The sequence below is a fragment of the Apodemus sylvaticus genome, chromosome 1, assembly GCF_947179515.1.
Source record: "Apodemus sylvaticus chromosome 1, mApoSyl1.1, whole genome shotgun sequence".
Taxonomy (NCBI): Eukaryota; Metazoa; Chordata; class Mammalia; order Rodentia; family Muridae; genus Apodemus; species Apodemus sylvaticus.
The window spans coordinates 171375115-171398379 of record NC_067472.1 but is presented as its reverse complement, the minus strand read 5'-3'; the positions used below and the strand labels follow the sequence as shown (position 1 = coordinate 171398379).

Here is a 23265-nt window from a genome sequence, read left to right as displayed (position 1 = left end):
AGCTATCCTACCACAACAGGTCCTCATTATTTCAACATAGCTGAAAGCACAAGAAAAAGACATTAAAACCGACTCTATGAAGATGATACAGGTCCTTAAAGAGGAAGTGAATACATCCATTAAAAAATCCAGGGAAACACAGTCAAGTGATTGGAGAAAATCAACAAATCCATTAAAGACAGCCAGGAAAAGACAAATAATTTGAGGAAACCAGTAGATCCCTTAAATAAAGTCAAGAAAAATCAGTTGAAGTAAAACAGTTCAAGATCTTAAACTGAAAATAGAAACAATAAAAGAAACACAGACTAAGAAAATCCTGAAATGAACAATTTAAGACTGTAAAGAAGAGCTACAAAGGCAAGGGTCTCCCACAGAATGGAGATGGAGGAGAGAATGAGACATTTAAGATGTAATGGAAGATATGGATACATTGGTCAAAGACAATGGTACATATAAAAATGTTCTAGTCAGGCGGTGATGGCACACGCCTTTAAACCCAGCACTTGGGAGGCTGAGGCAGGAAGATTTCTGAGGTAGAGGCCAGCCTGGTCTCCAGAGTGAGTTCCAGGCCAGCTGGAGCTACACAGAGATACCCTGTCTTGAAAAACAAAAAAACAAACAAACAAAAAAACATTGTTCTAGTACAAAATATCTAGAAACTTTGGGGTATTATGAAAAGACAAAAATGATGAATAATAGGAATAGAGAAGAATACCAGAACAAATGTCTAGAAAATATTTTCAACAAAACCATAAAAAAATATTTTTAATGTAAAGGAAATGTCAACAAGCATACAGAATACCAAATACACTGAACCACAAAAGAAGGTCCCCTTGCCATGTAATAATCTAAACACTAAACATAATTAACAATGAAAGGGGAAACTAAGTTACTTATTATATCTCTGTGACCTAGAATAACTCCAGGCTACTTAGAGGAGACACTGAGGGCTTGGACACAGATTCTATGAATCCAGAGAAGCCATCCCTGATTACTAAACCTAGAAAACTTCAATTACCATAAATGAAAGAAGTAAGATAAAAAAAAAACCAATATTTATAAATACAGTCCTACAGAAAGTTAGAGAAGGGGCTGGAGAGATGGCTCAGCAGTTAAGAGCACTGAATGCTCTTCCAAAGGTCCTGAGTTCAAATCCCAGCAACCACATGGTGACTCAAAACCATCCGTAACATGGTCTGACAAGTACCAATTTTAATATAAAAAAAATAGAATTCTTAAAAATTCAGGAGACAGCAGGTGTTGGAGAGGGTGTGGAGAAAGAGGAACACTCCTCCACTGCTGGTGGGGTTGCAAATTGGTACAACCACTCTGGAAAGCAGTCTGGCGGTTCCTCCGAAAACTGGGCACCTCACTTCCAGAAGATCCTGCTATACCACTCCTGGGCATATACCCAGAAGACTCCCCACCATGTAATAAGGATACATGCTCTACTATGTTCATAGCAGCCCTATTTATAATTGCCAGATGCTGGAAAGAACCCAGGTATCCCTCAACAGAAGAGTGGATGCAAAAAATGTGGTATATCTACACAATGGAGTACTATTCAGCCATTAGAAACAATGAATTCATGAAATTCTTAGGCAAATGGATGGAGCTAGAGAACATCATACTAAGTGAGGTAACCCAGACTCAAAAGGTGAATCATGATATGCACTCACTAATAAGTGGATATTAACCTAGAAAACTGGAATACCCAAAACATAATCCACACATCAAATGAGGTACAAGAAGAAAGGAGGAGTGGCCCCTGGTTCTGGAAAGACTCAGTGAAACAGTATTCGGCAAAACCAGAACGGGGAAGTGGGAAGGGGTGGGTGGGAGGACAGGGGAAGAGAAGGGGGCTTACGGGACTTTCGGGGAGGGGGGGGGGCTAGAAAAGGGGAAATCATTTGAAATGTAAATAAATTATATCGAATAAAAAAAATAGAATTCAAACCAAAATTAACCAAAACTACTCGACACTATACAGTAATAAAAAATTCACCAGAATAACATTTCAATTTAACTAAGCCCCCAAAATAAGAGTAGCTACCATTGTAAAAGAAACACCTTTGCAGCTTAAATCACACACTTACCCTCATGCATTTACAGTGAGAGACTTCAATATCTGACCCCCTCTTCTGGTGTGTCTGAAGACAACTCTAGTGTATTTAACATATAATAAATAAAAGTTAAAAAAAAAAAAAAAGAAAAAAGTAGAGAAGGAAAAATCCAAAACAAAGAGGCTAGCTACAAACATGAAAACACAGGAAATAAGTCATCTCACATTATCAGCAAACCAAAAGTATGTGCGCGCACGCACGCTCGCACAAGTGTGCTCCCACACGTGTGTGCACACATACACACACACACACACAAAACCAACAACAACAAAATAAAAGAATTAGTGATATTTCTCAATACTAATGGCCTCAATTCCCCCAACAAAAGACTCAGGCTATCAGTATGGATGGTAAAACACCATGCATCCTTCTACTCATAAAAGAAACCCAGTTCAATTATCAAGAAAAGACATTACCTCAAGGTAAAATGTTGGAAAGATACTCCAAGCAAAGAGAACCAAGGAACAAGCTGGTGTACCAATTTTAATATTAAAAAAAATATATAGAATTCAAACCAAAATTAACCAAAAGAGATAAAGGGCATTATCCAGTAATAAAAAATTCACCAAGATAACATTTCAATTTATAACAACTAAGCCCTCAAAATGAGAGTAGCTCATTTAAGTACCATTGTAAAGGGTGTTTACCTTTGCAGCTTAAATCATACACTGACCCTCATTCATTTATAGTGGGAGACTTCAATATCTCATTCTCACCAATGGACAGGTCCTGCAGACAAAAACTAAACAGAGAACAACTCGAGCTAGCTAACATTAAACAGCCAAATGGACCTAACTCATATTACAACACATTACACCCAAACACAAAAGAATATATACCTGCTTCTCAGCAACTCATGGAAATTTCTCCAAAATGAATGCCAAACTTGAATACAAGTCTCCACAGTGAAAGTCTCCACAGATACCAGAAAATTGAAGTACCCTGCTGCATCCTATCAGACCAGCATGGATTAAAGCTACAAATTATCAACAGAAATGACAGATCGCTAACAACCTCATAGAAACTGAAAAACTTTGTACTGAAGGGAAAATGTGTCAGACAGTGATGAAGAAATTAAGCACGGTTCTCTTATCCTGTCACTCACTTACTCTAGGCCTTCTTGTCCTCTTGAGCTCTTCCCTTCCCCTTTCCCTTCCCCCCCCCCGCCCCCCCCCCCCCCCGCTGTTCACGTGGTCATGGCCAGCGTCTACTTCTCTACTCCTTCTCTCTGCCTTTCTTTGCCTCTACTACCCCCCTTAACTCCCCTCCCCATGCCCTAAATAAACTTTATTCTATGCTAAAAAAAAGAAAGAAAGAAAGAAATTAAGCACTTCTAGAATCAAAGGAAAATGACTACATAACATATCCAAACTTATGGGACACAATGAAACTTAACTCCATACTCAACACACATTAAAAACTCAACAAAAAAGAATATTACAAACCAATTTCCCTCATGAACATAAATGCAAAGTACTCAATAAAATACTTACAAACTGAATCAGAAAATATGTCAAGATTACTAGCCATGATTGCGAAGACTTCACCCACGTGATAAAGAGATGAATCAACAAATAAAAAAAAAAAATCAAAAGATGTAATCCACTATATAAATAGAGAGAAAAAACTTATTAGACAATGAAATAGCCTTTAACAAAATCCAACAGTAATTGATGATAAAAGTTCTAGAAAGTTTGGGGATACAAGAGACATATCTAAATGTGGTAACGGAAATGTATAGCAAGCCTTTAGCTAACATGAAATGAAATGGAGAGAGACTCAAACGCATTTTACTATAATAAGGAACAAAACAAGGCTTCCAAATCCCTCAGTATCTATTCAATAGTATACTTGCTATTCTAACTGGAGCAAGAAGACAAATGAAAAATATCAACAGGATGTAATTTGGAAATGAAGAAGTCCAAGTTTCCTAATTGGTAGATGGTATGATAGCATACACAAGTGACCTCAAGTTTTCCATTATTACTACTGTTGGGGTTTTGTCTAAGCTCCACCCCACACCTACCTGGCAATAGCCAGGTATGCCCCGCCCCAAAGATCTGGCCCACTATAAGAGGGGCTACTTGCTCCTCCTCTCCCTCTGTGCTCTTTGCTCTTTCTCTCAGCTCTCCCATGCTCTCTCACCTCTCTGCCCCTTGGGCTCTTCCCTCTCCACGTGGTCATGGCCGGCCTCCACTCCACTCTCTTTATTCTCTCTCTACATTCTCTCTCTCTCTCTCTCCTCTCTCTCTCTCTCTCTCTCTCTTTCTCTCTCCCTCCCTCCCTCCCTCCCTCTCTCTCTCCCCCCTCTCTCTCTCCCTCCCTTCCTCCCTCCCTCTCTCTCTCTCTCTCTCTCTCTACCTCTCTCTACCACTAACTCCCACCCCCTACTCTGAATAAACTCTATTCTATATTATGCCTGTGTGTGTGTGGTCCCTCAGGGGCAGAGGTGCCCAGGCAAGGGCCCACCTGGACACCTTCCCCCACGCCGCCTAGCCACACTCACCTAACCCCCTATACTCTCCCCTTTTAAGCCCTGTCACCTACAGCTGATAAAACATCTTCAGGGAAATGGCTGGATAGATTAACTTAAAAAAAAACTATGTAAAAATGATGCATAAACTGCAAAAGAAATTGGGGAAATGCCCTTAAAAATACCTGGAAATAATATAGATTATGGTTGAGTAAGTATTTTTTAAAAAGCAAGAAAAACCTCAATCTCAAAAAACCTTAATGATGCAAACCTCAAATCTTTTAAGAAAGAAATTGAAGTTATGAAAATGAATAAAGATCTCTCTTGTTCATGGATCACTAGGATTATAATACAGAAAAAATGGTCATCCTAACAAAACCAATGCATACATTCAACACAATACTATTCCAAAGTCCAGTGAAATTGTTTACAAACCTGGAAAGCACAATTCTCAGCCACATGAAGAATATCAAAATATCCACAATAGCCAAACAATCCTGTACATTAAAAGAATTGCATAGGGCTGGTGAGATGGCTCAGCTATTAAGAACACTGAATGCTCTTCTAAAGGTCCTGAATTCAAATCCCAGCAACCACATGATGGCTCAAAACCATCCATAATGAGACCTGACACCCTCTACTGGTGTGTCTGTAGACAGCTACAGTGAACTCACATATAATAAATAAATAAATAAATAAATAAATAAATAAATAAATAAATCTTACAAAATAAAAAAAGAACTGCATAGTACTGACAAACAAGAGAGAGACACTTTGATCAAAAGTATCAAGTGGAACCCAAGACATAATTCCAACCACATATGTAAACCTGATTTTTAATAAGGAATCCAGAAATATACACAGGAAAGAAGACAGTACTTCTGAAAAATGGTGTTCCTTAAACTATATGTCTGCATGTCGAAAAGTAAAAATAAATCCATATTCATCACTCATGTCCAAGTGGATCAAAGACCTCAAAATAACAGCAGACACACTGAAACAGATAGATCTGAAGGAGCAAACAGCTCTGAATATGCTGCCATGGAAGACAACCTTCTGAATAGAACACCAACATTGCAGGTGCTAATACCAACAACTGATAATGGGACCTCATGAACCTAAAGAAACATGCATTTCTGTGTTTGCCATCTTGGCAAGAATGTTTGAACACACAAGCCCATGCTCCAAATCCTTGCAAAGATGCAGCCCCAAGTCAAAGTTATTCAGAGGTCACCTCCATGCTCAGGCTTCTGCTAAGACTACAAACAACCTCACAGGTGCTCAAGTTTAGCTGAGGTTCCCAACCAGCCGCAGGTTAAGCTCCCCACACTCACTCCAGATGTTCAATCGCCTGCCCCTTCCCATTGGAAGCAGCTGCCATATACTCACCATATCGCGGGTTCAAAGCTCATCTGAATGCCCCTCACAGCTCCTCACAGCAGCACACAGAGCAGGACACACCAAGCACTCAAGACTCCTCAGCTGCAGCACTGAAACTCCAACATGGTGCCAGGAAGCACCTGTCTCCACTTCAGACTGGAGGCCCTGATTGGCCAGCAAGACTTGAGTGACATAAGCACCTCCCTTAACTTAAATAGTGATCAAGGGACAAAGCACAATGATCCCTGGCCCAGGCTTCTGGTCCAGGGCCATCCCTTTTCCAGATAAGTAGGGTGAGAGTGCACTGAAGGGACAAGGCAAGGTGGTTCCTGTACCAGGCTTCTTTTCCAGAGCTAGACCTTTTCCAGCTCTGGAGAGATTTGCATTTCAGAAGCACTTGTGCCTGTCCACTGACACCATACCCTTCTCTCTTCCAGCACTCCCCCTTCTTGCTCCTGGAATCAAGGCTGATAGCTTACAGGGCCCATTATTCAACCTGCAGTGAAATAAACATTCCAGCCCATAGGGGAAGACTGCCCAGAATAGTAACCATTAAAGAGAGATTTTTAGGAAACACTAAGATTTTTGTTCTGTTGTTTCAGGTTAGGTCAGTTATATTGTGGTTGCTTTTCTCTGGTAATTATGAGACTTTACACAACCCTGTGAGAAAAGCAGGAAATTGACCAAGCCCACTCAGTCAGTCAACAGGTTTTCCAGTACAGGAGGGGGGATTAAAAAGAAAAAAGACAATGAGACAACATTGAAGCATGACCATAGTCCATTCTGAGACTGAAAGCGGGTTTAATAATTTCCAATCCACTTTTATGCCATTTTAATTAAATGCAGATGTTAAGAGCAATAGTAGTACAATGAGGAACAAACAAGACAGTAAACACACAATAGTCAAGGCACTAATCAAAGTCCCTTGACAGTAGTTTCCAAGGGCCGGTCAAAATGGCCAAAAAACCTGAGACTACTTCCTTGACCAAGCCCAAAATCTTACCTAAAGCCCGCTTCTTTCATTTCTCCCTATAAAATTCCTGCCTTAACCTACTTCCCTATTATAGCCTAAAATCAGATTCCTGCCTAAACTTCTCTTCCCTATCATCAGATTCCTGCTTGAGCTTACTTACCTGTCCTAGGCCAGGTGCCATGGCACCCCAATAAGGCTCTCTACAGGAAATAGATGACAAACCATGGTACAGTATTGTTAGCCAGCACATCTTACTCAGTGGGAAGGGGGGGGGGGGGGAAACAGCTTTATTAATAAAGGTATCTGAATGAACAGAACTGATAGGATAGATCTCTTTGTTTTTTAGGGGCTTGGGGTTTGTTTTGGGGGTTATTTTTTTGGGTTATTTTTGTTTTGTTTTTTTGTTTTTTGAGACAAGGTTTCTCTGTGTAGCCCTGGCTGTCCTGGAACTCACTCTGTAGACCAGGCTGGCCTTGAATTCAGAAATCTGCCTGCCTCTGCCTTCCATGTGATGGGTTTGATGGCATGCGCCACCTCTGCCTGGCCTATTTTTATATATTTTAATTAAATATGTTATATCACGGGCTGGAGAGATGGCTCAGCGGGTAAGAGCACCGACTGCTCTTCCAAAGGTCATGAGTTCAAATCCCAGCATCCACATGGTGGCTCACAACCATCCGTAAAGAGATCTGACACCCTATTCTGGTGTCTGAAGACAGCTACAGTGTACTTACATATAATAAATAAATAAATATTAAAAAAAAAAAATATGTTATATCACTTTCTGCTATCTTGTACACTCTCTCTAGCCCTTCCTAAATTCTACACAGCCAATTTGTTTCTTTCTTGTTATATATGTGTAAATAAGTCTGCTCAAATATGTTAATATAATTTTCTGTCTCCATTTCTGTTGGTTGCATTTATAGGAATTCACGGAACATGTTGTATTTTGGGATAACCATGTAGGGAACACATCTTTGGTTGAGACTACTTCTCCCACTTGCAAGAAAGCTCCACTCTTTAATGAAGAACAAGATGTTGTTGGGACACAAAGGTCCCTGTACTCACAGATCACCAGGGAAGACACAAATTCTAAATATACAGAGGCCTGCACTCAGTAAAGAAAGTAAATTCAATCCTGCATTCAATCTAAAAGGTTGGAAGTGGATTTTCTTAATGACCCAGTAACCTTTTTGATCTGTGCTGGTAAACTTCATATAACTTTTGCTATAGAGGCAGACCTTACCTAAATTCACCAAAATGACTGTCTTAAATTCTTTCCTTGTTTATTAGCTTTAGGAGTTCTTTGGTACAATTTTTGGGGTCACTATCATATCAGCTGCAAATAGTGATACTTTGAATTCTTCCTTTCCAATTTGTATCCCTTTGACCTCCTTTTGTTCTCTAATTGCTCTGGCTAGGACTTCCAGTACAATATTGAACAGGTAAGGAGAGAGTGGACAGTCTTGTCAACTCCCTGATTTCACTAGTATTGTTTCAAGTTTCTCTTCATTTAATTTGATGTTGGCTATTGGTTTGCTGTATATTGCTTATACTATGTTTAGGTATGGGCCTTGAATTCCTGATATTTCCAAGACTTTTATTACAAGACTTTTATTTTGAATGTGTGTTGGATTTTGTCAAGTGCTTTCTCAGCATCTAATGAAATGATCATGTATTTATTTTTTCTTTAAGTTTGTTTATGTAATGGGTTACATTAATGGATTTTTGTATATTGAACCATCCCTGCATCCTTGGAATGAAGCCGACTTGATCGTGGTGAATGATAGTTTTGATGTGTTCTTAGATTAGGTTGGAAAGAATTTTATTCAATATTTTTGCCTGGATATCCATAAGGAAATGGTTCTTCCTTCTTGGAAGAAGAAAGTATGTAACTTTGTTTTGATTTTTGAGGAGCCCATAGTTAAAGAATGGATATATTAAAGAAACACTAAATCTTTAAAGTGTTGAAATTTTTTAATAAATGAGGCCTTTAAAAGTTCAAATGTAGTCAGGCAGTGGTGGCGCACGCCTTTAATCCCAGCACTTAGGAGACAGAGGCAGGTGGATTTCTGAGTTCAAGGCCAGCCTGGTCTACAAAGTGAGTTCCAGGACAGCCAGGGCTACACAAAGAAACCCTGTCTTGGGAAGAAAAAAAAAAGTCTTAATGGTCTCAGTTCTCCAATAAAATGAAACATATCAAGTATTTGGATTAGGAATCAAAAATCATTCTTTCTAGGCTCTACAAGGAACTCAACTTTAAAGACAGTAAAGATAGATATCATCATAAATGATAGGATGATGTATGTACACCACTCAGTGCGACATGGAAACAGTGTTTTTGTTCTAATATCTAACAAAGTGGACTTTATCTAAACTTGATCAAAAGATAAAGAGGGAATTTTTATCCTAATCAATGTAATAATCAATCAAGTTGACATTACTATTGTAAATATAGATGCACCAAAATTTGATATAATTCATTTATAAAAAACGTTCAATAGCCTATATTTCTTCACTTCAAGCTATAGAATATGCTGTAAGGATACCAGCATAATTACTTAACACTGGCACAACGGCATGCAGAAACAGATGCATAGAGGAACACAAACTCAACCTTATATTGGTATTTGAGGTTTCAAATAACCATAATTCACATGAATTAATACAAAGTCCTCTCATATACATCTTAGAATACGAGTTGAAGACACTATTCTACATAAAATTCTCAGCAACTCTTTTAACTGGAGAGCTTACCTCACCCATTACAGGACTGAACTTGCCTAGTTTTCAGTAGTGTGCCTGTGCCTGTGCTTCATTCAGACTTCCCAGTTTCTATGCTTGGGGGTCCTCTAGGTCCACACTGCCACCGACCACCCAAGTCGGGTATAAGGGTCCCTGGGACAAGGGTTCTCAAAGGACTAAATGATGACTAACAGAAAACAAACACAGAGGCAGTTTGACTCTAAATATATTTTGCAGTTCTCAAGCAAGGGTTTTTATGCACAAATAAACAAGTATTACAACTCTGAGAAGATGTGTTCAGTGAAGCAGTCAAATAGAACAGATATCATCATAGGCATTTGGCACAATAAAATACAAAATTATACAAGTATTACAACTTCTGAAAAAGTGTGTTCAGTGATGCAATCATGGATACAACAGGTAACATAATTATTATTTGGCACAATAAAAATCATCCAAGGCTAGTGGCAAATGTCCAAGAACAAGTTAATAAATTTTTCTGGTCAGTTATTGTTTAACATCTAGTATCTGACTTCTTCTAAATCTCAAAGCGTCAATGTAAACTATTTTAATTCTTTTTATTTAAGGCTTTCTTTACCATATACCAAAGCCCACTTCCAATGACACAGTCCAGTCATATGAAATTTTATTGCTGGAAAAGTTTTTATCTAATATAATACTATTATGTAATTTTGTAAATGATTTATGAAGTAAAGCACTGGTTTTCCCAGAGATACGGTCCTGGCTAGTGACCTCATCTCAAGGGATTGTTTCTTACCAATTATTCTTCCTTAAGATCTTAGCATAGGCTATCAGAAATTTCTCATAAATAAGAAAAAAAGAATAAAAGAGGATAAAACAAATAAATTGCCATGGGAACTACAGCTTGATATTTTGTTCTAGGCAAGAGATTGAAAACAGGTTCCAAGAGGCCTCCTTTTGAAGTTTTCACCTTAGTCTGTGTAACTTGTCACACAGATTCTACTGGGGTTGGTGTGGCACCATACTCCAGGGATCTTTGCTTTGGTCAAGGTAAGTGAATACTTCTTGTGTTGACACAGAGCGTCCTGTGTATTACAAGAGATATACCATGCCATTTTTGTATGATTTTAGATGTTAATTGGATATATAACACAGGATTAAACTCAGTGGATAAAAGGACACAAAATGGAAGTGGAAGAAGGACTTCCTTATTGACATTGCCTTGTTAGGTATTTAGGGTCATAAGAAATGTTCCTGTTTTAATTTGTATGCATTTACTGCACTTTAAATTACTACAAAGCAAAAATACAAGCATGGAACTTCATGTTAAGATGGGGATCCAGATATTATGTTCTACATAGTGCGTGAAAAGCATCATACAGATTTAAGGAGGTGCTGGAGACAGCATACCTTGACAGGAACTGCCAGCAGCAGGCAGGCATGGAGACAACTCCGAAGCCCACAGCAGCTCCTTATAGAAAAGGATGGCACCTGGGACCCTGAGAAGCAGGAGACACATCTCTCCAGCGGACCAGCCATCTAAGGGACTGTGGTAGGCCAGGATGGAGACATCGCCTTAGCTCACAGCAGATCTTTGCAAAAACCGTTTTTTCCATTTCTGCTAACCTTAGCCCCAAAAAATGGCTGTATAGATTTCATTTGTGCATGACTTTTTAGTTGGCCTTTGTGTGCATAATTATTCTATTATATCTGACTTTCTTATTTCTTTCTCCTTCTGCTCTGGTGAATTCTGTTAAACTAATGTTCCTTGATGCAATGATTCTTAAACAATTAAGAATTGAGACATAGGAGCACAGTACAACACAGTCCTAATGGCCCAGGTGTATGCTGTATGCTCTCATCTTGGAAACAATGCAATAAGTGCATAATGGTAGTTCCTGATGAATGTTTGAAGAAATGATTAGAAAATGAATTAAAGTCCACATTGGCACCCGGAAAAAGGAAAAAACTATTGAAGTTATGAAGTAAGTTTTGCACAACATTTAAGAGTGGTTCCTAGATAAGCAAGTATAGAATGCATAAAGTAATATACTGGTAAAACTAAGTGGAAACATGGAGACTCTTAGGAGAGGCACTGTGTGTAATGTGCAGAAGCAGATAGCTAGTGGAAGAATCAAGGCTCAACTTGATTCTTTCTGGCCACTGCCTGGCATCTTTACCCATGTCACTTATCATTAGAGAGTCACAGGAAAATGCAGGTAGATGACCTAGGAATTCTCGGCTCTGAAGTATAATAAGTCAAAAGATAAACTTAAATAGTGATAAGTTTTCTATTATTATTATTATTTTATTATTATTATTATTATTGCCTGGAAATAGCTAGAAACTTTGGGAAACAATTATAATTCTTGATTCTTTGTGGGATATGGTTATTCTTTTGCATTTGATTTGTCAAAAATTATACAATGCATAATTTTTTCTACTTGCTTTTGAAGTATCAATAAAAGACTGGGGCAAGAAAAGAGTGAGACCAGTCAGAATGGCTAAGGTTAAAAACTCAGGAGACAGCAGGTGTTGGCAAGGATGTGGAGAAAGAGGAACACTCCTCCACTGATGGTGAGATTGCAAGATAGTACAACCACTTTGGAAATCAGTCTGGTGGTTCCTCAGAAATCTGGGCATGACACTCCCGGAGGACCCTGCCATACCACTCCTGGGCATATACCCAGAGGATTCCCCGGCATGCAATACGGACACCTGCTCCACTATCTTCATAGAGGCCTTATTTGTAATAGCCAGAAGCTGGAAAGAACCCAGGAGTCCCTCAATCGAGGAATGGATACAAAAAATGTGGTATATATACACAATGGAGTACTATTCAGCCATTAGAAACAACAAATTCATGAAATTCTTAGACAAATGGATGGAGCTGGAGAATATCATACTAAGTGAGGTAACCCAGTCTCAAAAGATCAGTCATGGTATGCACTCACTAATAGGTGGTTATTAGCCTAGAAACTTGGAATACCCAAGACATAATCCACATATTAAATGATGTCCAGAAGAACGGAGGAGTGGCCCCTGGTTCTGGAAAGACTCAGTGCAGCAGTATAGATTACCAGGACAGGGAAGTGGGAAGGGGTGGATGGGGGAATGAGGGAGGGAAAAGGGCTTATGGGACCTTCGGGGAGTGGGGAGCCAGAAAAGGGGAAATCATTTGAAATGTAAAAAAAAAAAATATATCGAATATAAAAAAAAAAAAGCTTGTATATACCAAAGTTACTGTGGACATAATAAATTAATGCTAAAATAAAAAGAAAAAGAAAGAAAGAAAAATTGAGAGAGCACGTGAGAAGGAGTGGAGAGCAAGTGTGTGTACGTGGTGAGTGGAGAGAATGTGAGAGAGAATGTGAAGTGTGTATGGAGAGTGTGTATGTGTGTGTGTGTGTGTGTGTGTATGTGAGTGAAGGGAGAGTGCATGTGGTATGTGTGAGCTGTGTGTGAAGAGTATAGGTAAGCGAAAGGGGAAAGCACAGACCTGCGCGTTATTTATAAAAGTCAGGAGCTGGAAAGAACCCAGATGTCCTTCAACAGAGGAAGGGATACAGGACATGTGGTACATTCACACAATGGAGTACTACTCAGCTATTAAAAACAATGAATTCATGAAATTCTTAGGCAAATGGATGGAGCTAGAAAATAGCATCCTGAGTGAGGTAACCCAATCACAAAAGAACACACGTGGTATGCACTCACTAAAAAGTGGATATTAGGCTAAGAGCTCAGAATAGACAAGATACAACTCACAGAACACATGAAGCTCAAGATGAAGGAAGACCAATGTGTGGATACTTTGATCATTATTGGAAGATGGATCAAAACAACCATGGCCAACCAATAGACTGAGCAGAGGGTCCGCAATGGAGCAGTTGGAGAGAGGACCTAAGGAGCTGAAGAGGTGTGCAGCCCTGCAGGAGGAACAATAATATGTACCAACTAGTACTACCAGAGCTCCCAGGGACTAAAACACCAACCAAAGCATATACATTGAGGGTCCCACGGCTCCAGCTACGTATGTAGCAGAAGATGGCCATTTCAGATATCAATGAGAGGAGAGGCCCTTGGTCCTGTGAAGGCTGGATTATCCAGAAAAAGGGAATGCAAATTAGGAAATCATGGGAAGAAGGGTGAGCAGAGGGAGGGGGGATAGGATAGGGGATTTTCAGGAGAAACAAGGACAGGGGATGCCATTTGAAATTTAAATGAAGCAAATATCTAATAAAAAATATCACAGAAAAAATCAAAATAACGTAAACCAAAAAAAAAAAATGTTTACCACAAAATATCTATGAACTTTTGGGTATTGTGAGAAGACAAATACTATGAATAGCAGGAATACATGAAGGATTCCAGCAGAAATGTATAGAAAGTATTTTTAACATAACCATAAAAATATTTTTGAACCTAAAGGAGATATCAAGAAGCATACAGAATACCAAATAGACTGAACCACAAAAGAAAGTCCCCTTGCTGTGTAATAATCAAACACTAACCATATATATCAGAGAATATTATATCTGTCTTCTAGAATTACACCTGTCTTCTCAAGAGAGACCATAAAGCCAGAAGGGCTTGGAAACGGATTCAATGAAACCATAGAAGCCAGCCCTGATTACTAAACCTAGAAAATTTCCATCACCATAAATGAAAAAAAAAATAACATGTTGAAATGATACACATCTAGGAATACAGCCCTAAATAAGGTGAGAGAAGGAAAAATCCAACACAAGGAGGTTACCTACACACAAGAAAACACAGGAAGTAAGTATCTCACATTATCAGCAAAACCAAAAGTACACACAAACACCACTGCCAACAAAAACAAAATACAAGAATTAGTAATCACGCCAGGCAGTGGTGATGCACACCTTTAATCACAGCACTTGAGAGGTACAGGCAGGAGGATTTCTGAGTTCAAGGTCAGCCTGGTTTACAGAGTGAGTTCCAAGACAGCCAGGGCTACACAGAGAAACCCTGTCTCAACACCCCCCAAAAGAAAAAAGAATTAGTAATCACTATTCATTGATATTTCTCACTAACAATGGCCTCAATTTCCCCAGTATAAAAGAGCCAGGCTAACAGAATGGATGGTAAAACAGCATGTATCCTTCTACTGCATACAAGAAACACGGTTCAACATTAAGAACAGACATTACCTTAAGATAAAATGTTGGAAAAAAAGATATTCCAGACAAAGAGACCTAAGATACAAGCTGGTATAGCCATTTTAATATCTTAAAAAAAAAAAAAATAGAATTCAAACCAAAATTAACTCAAAGAGGTAAAAAAAAAGCACAATAAACTAATAAAAAAAAATCCACCAAGACAACATTTCAATTCATAACATCTGAGCCCCCAAATTGAGAGTAGCTACCATTGTAAAAGAAACACCTTTGCAGCTTAAATTACACACTGACCCTCATGCATTTATAGTAGAAGACTTCAATCTCATTCTCACCAATGGACAGGTCCTGCAGACAAAAACTAAACAGGGAACAACTCGAGCTAACGGTCATTTAAAAGCCAAATGGACCTAACTGGTATTTACAGCACACCCAAACACAAAAAAATATATGCTCCTCCCAGCAATTTATGGAACTTTCTTTAAAATTAAGGACACATTCAAATACAGAGCAAGCCTCCAAAGACACCAGGAAATTGGAATACACAGTTTCATGCTATCAGACCACCATGGATTAAATCTTCACATCATCCACTACAGAAATGACAGATCTCTAACAACCTCATGGAAACTAAAGAACTTTGTATTGAATAGCAAGTGTTTCACACGGTGATAAAGGAGGAAATTAAGTACTTCTAGAATTCAATGAAAATGAATACAGGGCATATCCGAACTTACAGGACACAAAGAAAGTTGTGATAAGAGGACAGTTCATAGCACTAAATGCAAACATTACAAAGGAGGGGTGGAGTAGATAAGTTCACATTCTTTGAGAAAAATTAAAAAAAAAAATTGGCAACTCTAATCCAAACTAACTAAAATAGAATTTGCAGATTAAGAATATCAGAAACATCCCAGCACTTGGAAGGCAGAAGCAGGCAGATTTCTGAGTTCGAGGACAGCCTGGTCTACAGAGTGAGTTCCAGGACAGCCAGGACTAAACAAAGAAACCCTGTCTCAGAAAAAAAAGAAAAAAGAAAAATAAGAAAAACCCTAGGGCTGGATATTTTTTGCTGCAGTTTTCAATCAGACTTTCAAAGAAAAACACAGTCTCTCTTGAGAAGACAGGTATAATTCTAGAAGAATACTATGCCATTACTGCTCAAAGTAGTTTACAAAATAAAAACAGAAGCAACATTACCAAAAAGCCTAATACTCAATATACATAAAAACGCCACAAAAAACGCATATAACAAACCAATTTCCCTCATGAACATAAATGCAAACATACTCAATGAAATCCTTGCAAACTGAATCAAAAAACCCATCAAGAAAGAAAATTACTAACCATGATGTGAAGATGTCACCCGAGTGAGGAGGAAATGGATCAACATAAAAATAAAAATAAAAAAAATGAAATCAACTACATGAATAAAGTAACTGAAAAACTCATTAGACACAGAACTAGCCTTTAACAAAATCCAACAGTAACTGATGAGAAAAGTCCTGGTGAGAATAGGGATACAAGAGACATATCTAAATATAATGAAGGAAAATTATAGCAAGCCTTAAGCTAACATAAATGAAATTGAGAGAAGCTGGAAGAAATTTCACTATACTCAGGAACAAGACACCAGGGTGTCCAATCTCTCCATATCTATTCAATATAGTACCTGAGGTTCTAACTAGAGCAGGAAGATAGAGGAAAAAGATCAATAGGAAATAATTCGGAAAAGAAGAAATCAAAGTATCCTAACTGGTTGATGGTATGATAGTATATGTGTCTGGAAACAGCTACACTGCTCTCACATAAATAAAATAAATCTTTAAAAAAAAAGATCTCTCATGTTCATGGATCACAAGGATTATACCACACGCAAAAATGGTCATCCTAACAAAACCAATGCATACATTCAGCACAATCCCCATCCAAATTCCAATGAAATTCTTTACAAACCTGGAAAGAATGATTCTCAGTGACTTGTATAATATTAAAATATTCATGATAGCTAAAACAATACTGCACATTAAAAGAACGGCATGGTACTGACATAAAAAGAGACACTTAGATCAAACATATCGAATGCAAGACCCAGACACAATTCCAACCACAGCTGGAAACCTGATTTTTGATAAGGAATCTAGAAATGCATGAGGGAAAGAAGACAGTACCTTCAAACAATGGTGTTCCTTAAACAGTATGTCTGCATTGTAGAAAAATGGAAATATATCCATATTCATCACTCAAGTCCAAGTAGATCAAAGACCTCAAAATAAAAGCAGACACACTGAAATGATAGATCAAAATGTAGTGAACAGCTCTGTATTCACTGGCATGGGAGACAACCTTCTGAACATAACACAAATATTGCAGGTGCTAATATCAACAACTAATAAACAGGAATAAAGAGCCTCTTTAATGCAAAAAAATAAATAAATAAATAACACCGTCAACTGGACAAAGAGACAGGCTAAGGAAGGAGGAAAGATTTGTACCAACACCAGAACTAATAGAGGCCTTATATACAAAATATATAAAGACCTCAGGAAACTAGATGTTTAAATAAACAAACAAACAAAAACTTCAATTAAAAATGGGGTACAGAAGGCCGGGCGGTGGTGGCAGCACACGCCTGTAATCCCAGCACTCTAGGAGACAGAGGCAGGCGGATTTCTGAGTTTGAGGCCAGCCTAGTCTACTGAGTGAGTTCCAGGACAGCCAGGGCTACACAGAGAAACCCTGTCTCGAAAAAAAAAAAATGGGGTACAGAGCCAGGTGGTCGTGGTGCACACCTGTAATCCCAGCACTCTGGGAGGCAGAGGCAGGCAGATTTCTGCATTCGAGGCCAGCCTGGTCTACAGAGTGAGTTCCAGGACAGCCAGGGCTATACAGAGAAACCCTGTCTCAAAAAAACCAAATTGGGGGGGGGGAGATGGGGTGCAAATCTAAAAAGGGAATTCTCAACAGGGGAATCTCAAATGGGGGAGAAACACATACTAGTTCAACACCACATAACAAGCTGTTTGTATTGTAATGCTAAATACTGTCCCCTGAGGCCTGGTTGCCTCCAGAGAGGAGACAGAGTCCACAGCAAGTGGTGCTAAGTGACCTTGCCCACAAGTTACTCCTGGGTGACTCTGTGATCTTTGGAAATGAAAGTGATCAGAAAGGGAAGCTATGATTGCCTCTGCAGACCCTCAGGACTGCATTTGGATTCAGGAAGTCCCAGTCCCACTTGAGGCCCACACACAAAATAATGTTGTAGGGCAATTCAGTGTCTGCTTCCTGGCACATGGATGTGGAGTCTGACATGTCCACCTTCACAACACCAGGCACTCCTGAAAGAACTCTGTAAACCTAAACTCCTTTTGTATGCTGGAGTTGAATTTCCATGAATCACATCACTGTGGCTGGTGGTCATGAAAAGTTAAAAGGATTCTAATTAAATGTTGCTGAAGGAGGATCTCCATCTTCTTCTCTCTACCAGTTTCTTGACTATTTGGAAACTTTATCACACCAAACTGAATGTGGAAGGCAAAGTTCAGAACTTCTAGAACTAGACCTTCGAGTTTCCAGTCTGTCTTCCCACTGCATACCAAAACCAATGCCTCTGTGTGTACACTGGACAGTGATATTATAAGCACCACACCTTTCCAGTGTTAAAGTTCCTCCTCCCTAGAGAATCCACACTCAGTGAGGCTCAGGAGCCAGGAGCCTTTGCCAGGTTACCACCATGTACCAACAGAACCACAATCTGGCTCACAGCATACTCCACTCCTTAGCACATTGGACTAGGACAGGTCAGCAACCTGTTCTTCCTGGAGTGGGGACATGGTCAACACAACTGAACATGACATCACTTCTGGTCTCCATCATGGCTTCCTGCAGCTACTGCAGAGGGCTGGGAGAGAAGAGAAACCGACCAAAGGGAAAGGAGGGAAATGGTAGAGGAAATGGACCAGGTAACCAAAATGGCTCAATTTCATCAGGAAGAGCTGCACAGGGAAGGGCATCCCAATCACTCTGTTGGGGGTTGGGGAATGACAGGCATATCTTCTAACAGGAAGACACTGAGGGATGCTGGGAGAACCTGACAGCCAGGTCCACTTTGACTTGTTAAGTAGGTAATTAGTCCCAGGGTTTTGCTTAACAGTAAGGAGGAATGACAAAGTAGAAATGATTTAATTAAAATCTCAAACATCATTTTAAAGCTGAGACAGACCTTGTGGTTCAATATTCTCTAGGGACTAGACATAAATACCTAGAGTACACTAGGTAATCCTCACATGTATTCTCCCTGATTGCGCTTTTTCAGGCAGGAATAACAACATTCCTGTTGGGAAGAGCCACACCAGTCTGTTCTTATCTTCTGTATTAGTTAACGTAGGGCAACTACAGAATTTTGGTTTCTAGAAAAAAGTTCAGTTCCATATCCAGATTTTTGATTGTCCTGGTCTATGAAATGGAAAAAATTGCCACTTAGGCCTTTTACTGATCATCAAAATTTGATTACCTGATTACTCCTTGCTAATGACAACCAAATATTGTCAAACATGAAAGTTCTCCTCCTCTCTCCTCATTCCTTTCTGTGCAACAGAGTTGGTCAGTGAACTCAATTCTAACTCCAATCCCTTTTCATTTTAAGTATCCATTAAAAGCCACGGAAGTTAGGGGACACTCATGCACTGGTCTCTTTTCCACCAAACTGAGTGGTAAGGGCCAAGCCTGAAAGAGCTGCAGGGCAGTCTTCAAGTCCTTGGGCCACAGAGGTAGGTATGAGGTATACAAAATTCATAATTACAAGCATGAGGAAAGCCCAAGGTCCAGAAAGGGTTCTTCTAATGTGAATCTAATATTAAAGCACTTTAAAGAAGGGATGAAATTTCTTTTTTTTTTGATTTATTTTATTTATTTATTTATTTATTTATTTATTTATTTATTATATGTGAGTACACTGTAGCTGTCTACAGACACTCCAGAAGAGGGTGTCAGATCTCAGTACAGATGGTTGTGAGCCACCATGTGGTTGCTGGGATTTGAACTTAGGACATTCAGAGGAGCAGTCAGTAGTCTTAACCACAGAGTCATCTCTCCAGACCCCAGGAATGAAATTCTTAAAGACTGGGAAACATTCCAGAATAGATAAATACCATATTGGGGCAGTGACACATTAAAGAACATGAAATTTAAAAAGTATCATCAGCCAGGTGGTGATGACAGATGCTTTGAATCCCATTAGTTGGAAGGCAGAGACAGGCAGAACTCTCTGAGTTCAAGGCCATCCTGGTAGATGGAAAAAGTTCCAAGACCACCATATCCTCACAAAGAAAACCAGTTTTGAAAAATACACAACCAAAAAAAAAAAAAAAAAAGTACTTAATATGGCCAAGGAACCAAAACCAATCTACAAATTCAATGCAATTCTCCTCAAAAATTCCAACACAACTTTCTACAGACATTGAAAGTGCAATTCTCAACTTCATATGGAAGAAGAAAAACTCCCAGGAAAATCAAAACAATCCTGAAGAATTAAAAAACTTCTGGAAGAATCAGGATCCCTTACCTCAAGCTGTACTACATAGCAATAGTGATAAAACCCTAATGTTATTGGTACAGAGACAGACAGACAGATCAATTGAATACAATCAGAGATGCTAAAAGGAACCCACACATGTATGGGCACTTGATCTTAGACAAAGAAGCAAAAACCAGTGCTGGAGAGATGACACTGGTTAAAAGCTGACTGTTCTTCCAGAGGTCCTGAGTTAAAATCCCCACAACCACAAGGTGGCTCATAACCATCTGCAGTGGGATCTGATGTCCTCTTCTAGTGTTCCTGAAGAGTGACACTGTACTCATAAACATAAAATAAAGATAAAATCATTTTTTAAAAATGAAGCAAAAACCATACAGTACGAAAAAAAAAAGCATCTTCAACAAATGGTGCTGGTCTAACTGGCAGTGTACATATAGAAGAATCAAATTGATTGTAATTATCACCCTGCACAAGATGGATCCCGGACATCAACATAAAACCAGATATACTGAATCTAATAGAAGCAAAGTGGGTAAAGCCCTTGAACGAATTGGCACAGAACAGAATTTCTTGAATAGAACACCTGTGACTCAGGCTTTAAGATCAACAGTTGATAAAGGGGACCTCTTGAAAATGAAAAGCTTCAGTAAGGTAAAGGACACTGACACTAGGACAAAATAGCAGGCAACAAATTGAGAAAAGATCTTCACTAACTTTACAACCAATAAGGGGGTAATATCAAAACTTTATTAAGAACACAAGTTAGATGCCCCCTCCAAAAAAAAAAATTAAAAATGGGATATAGAGCTAAATAGAATTCTCAACACAGAAATCTCGAATGACAAGTAGCACTTAAAGAAACTTTCAACATCATTTGTTATCAGGTAAATGCAAACGACAATGACTCTGAGATTCCACATTGCATGAATCAGAATGACTATAATTGAAAACTCAAGGGACAGCACATGCTGCTAATGACACTGAGAAAGGTGAACACTCCTTCTTCGCTGGAAGGACTGCATACTTGTACAACCACTCTGGAATTCAATCTGGAGGTTCCTCAGATAACTAGGAGTAGTTCTATCTTAAGACCCGTTATATCATTCCAGGGCATGTACACAAAAGATGTTCCACCATATCACAAGGACACGTGCTCCACAGGGTTCAGAGCAGCCTTACTCATACTAGCAAGAACTGGAAGCAAATAGGTTCATTTTAACACTCTATTGTGGTTCCTTTAATGTAGTAATTTAGAAAGTTTAATGAAGAGGAAAGCAAGACCATTGCCCTGGGGAGCAAGACTGGAATCAAGGCCACCTGAGACAACACAGCAAGCCTCAGAAACCTTTTCTTAAAAGGCTGAGGATGCAGCTGTTCTAGAATTCACAGGCCTTCCCAGGGAGAGCCCTCTACACACAAGGAAAACATTAATTAAGAAATATCTCATTAAGAACACATGGACGGGTCTGGAACTCTGGCGCATGAGTAGGAGTGGACTACCTTGTCTATCCTCACTGGGAGAGGATGAGCCTAATCCTGGAGAGGCTTGGTGCCCCAGGGAAGAGGGATAGGATTAGGGGAGTCTAGGCAGGAGTGGGGGTGGGTAAGGGAGGGGGAGCACCATCTCAGAGGCAAAGGAGAGGGATGCAGTGAAGAAGTTTAGAAAGGAGACTGAGAATGGAGACATTTGGAATGTAAGTAAACAAAACAATTTAAAAATGAAGAGAAATATCTCTAGTAAAAGCATGCATCCAGCACTGGGTAATGCTCAAAGAGGAGCCAGCCTAGAACACACCTTGCAGTCCACAGCTGCCATCATCCTTAAGTCTCTCTTATGTTCAGCCTCCAGGTTACACTTTGAACCATTTAAATGGGGACAGAAGACTGCAAGTGTAGCCACTTAGACAGAGGGGAGATTTACACAGCAAGGACATCCACAGAAGTGTTTCTTAAGTACACCAGAGACCTGAAACAGTGACATAGTCCTAAGGGATCATCCCAAAGGATGAAAAGGACCAGAAAAGTAGAAAGGACAAAAGTTGGGGTGGGGAGTTGCAGCACCAGCTATATCTCATGCCAAGTAAGCTTCTTAAGAGTATCATCTTTTATACTGCTTCCTGGAGGAGAAGAGTACGACTTGTATAAAGTCAACAGAAGGTTTACACAATGGGATAAACACAGTGCTGTATTAGACTTAATATTAGCTTAATATTGGACTGCTACCCACGGCAAGAGGTAACGTTTACAACTTTCTCACATTAGCTCCAAATATGTCTTACATCAAAATGTTAAAACAAAGTGCAAAAATTGTAGAAGATAACGTAGAAACAGGTATTTCTGTTTGCCATCTTGCCAAGAATGTTTCAACACGCAAGCCCAAGTTACAAATCCTTGAGCAGATGCAGCCCCAGAGCAAAGTTATTCGGAGGCCACTTCCAGGCTCAGGGAGCCGCTAAGACCACGACCAACCTCACAGGTGCTCATGTTTAGCTGCAGTTCCCACCCAGCTGCAGGGAGGACTCGCCACACTCGCTCCTGCGGTTCAATCGCCCGCCCCTTCCCATTGGAAGCAGCTGCCATACACTCACCATTTCGCGGGTCCAGAGCGCGCCTGAACTCCCCTCCCAGCTACAACAATGAACCGGGAACTTGGTGCCCGGAAGTACCCGCCTCCACTTCTGATTGGCAGGTCAGACTAGCTCTTCTGGCCCCGCCCCCACCATCCCATGCAAGCAGCCTAAGAGAAGCTCAAACTTCTCAGGCAGGCCTACTGGGCATGCCTATGACTTAGAAAGATAACCACTGGTTATCAGCTGGGATCTACTAGACAACACCAAAATGAGATCTGAAAACTGCTTGAGTGCAGTTGTGCTAGTGGATTACCAGTGCGTGGGTCACTAGTGTCCTGG

General features: G+C 39.6%; 1 protein-coding gene and 1 pseudogene across 1 annotated transcript in view; both read right to left on the bottom strand.

The window, feature by feature from the left end:
* The window catches only part of LOC127670451 (zinc finger protein 431-like), a 39309-nt pseudogene extending 22234 nt beyond the window's left edge, over window positions 1-17075 (bottom strand).
* Window positions 1-23010, bottom strand: part of LOC127670388 (zinc finger protein 431-like) — a 553459-nt gene extending 530449 nt beyond the window's left edge. Inside the window, exon 1 of the mRNA XM_052164763.1 lies at window positions 22945-23010. Coding sequence (XP_052020723.1) covers window positions 22945-22947 — 3 coding nt within the window. The 5' untranslated portion in view covers window positions 22948-23010. The remainder of the gene's footprint in view (window positions 1-22944) is intronic.
* Window positions 23011-23265: the final 255 nt, after the last annotated feature.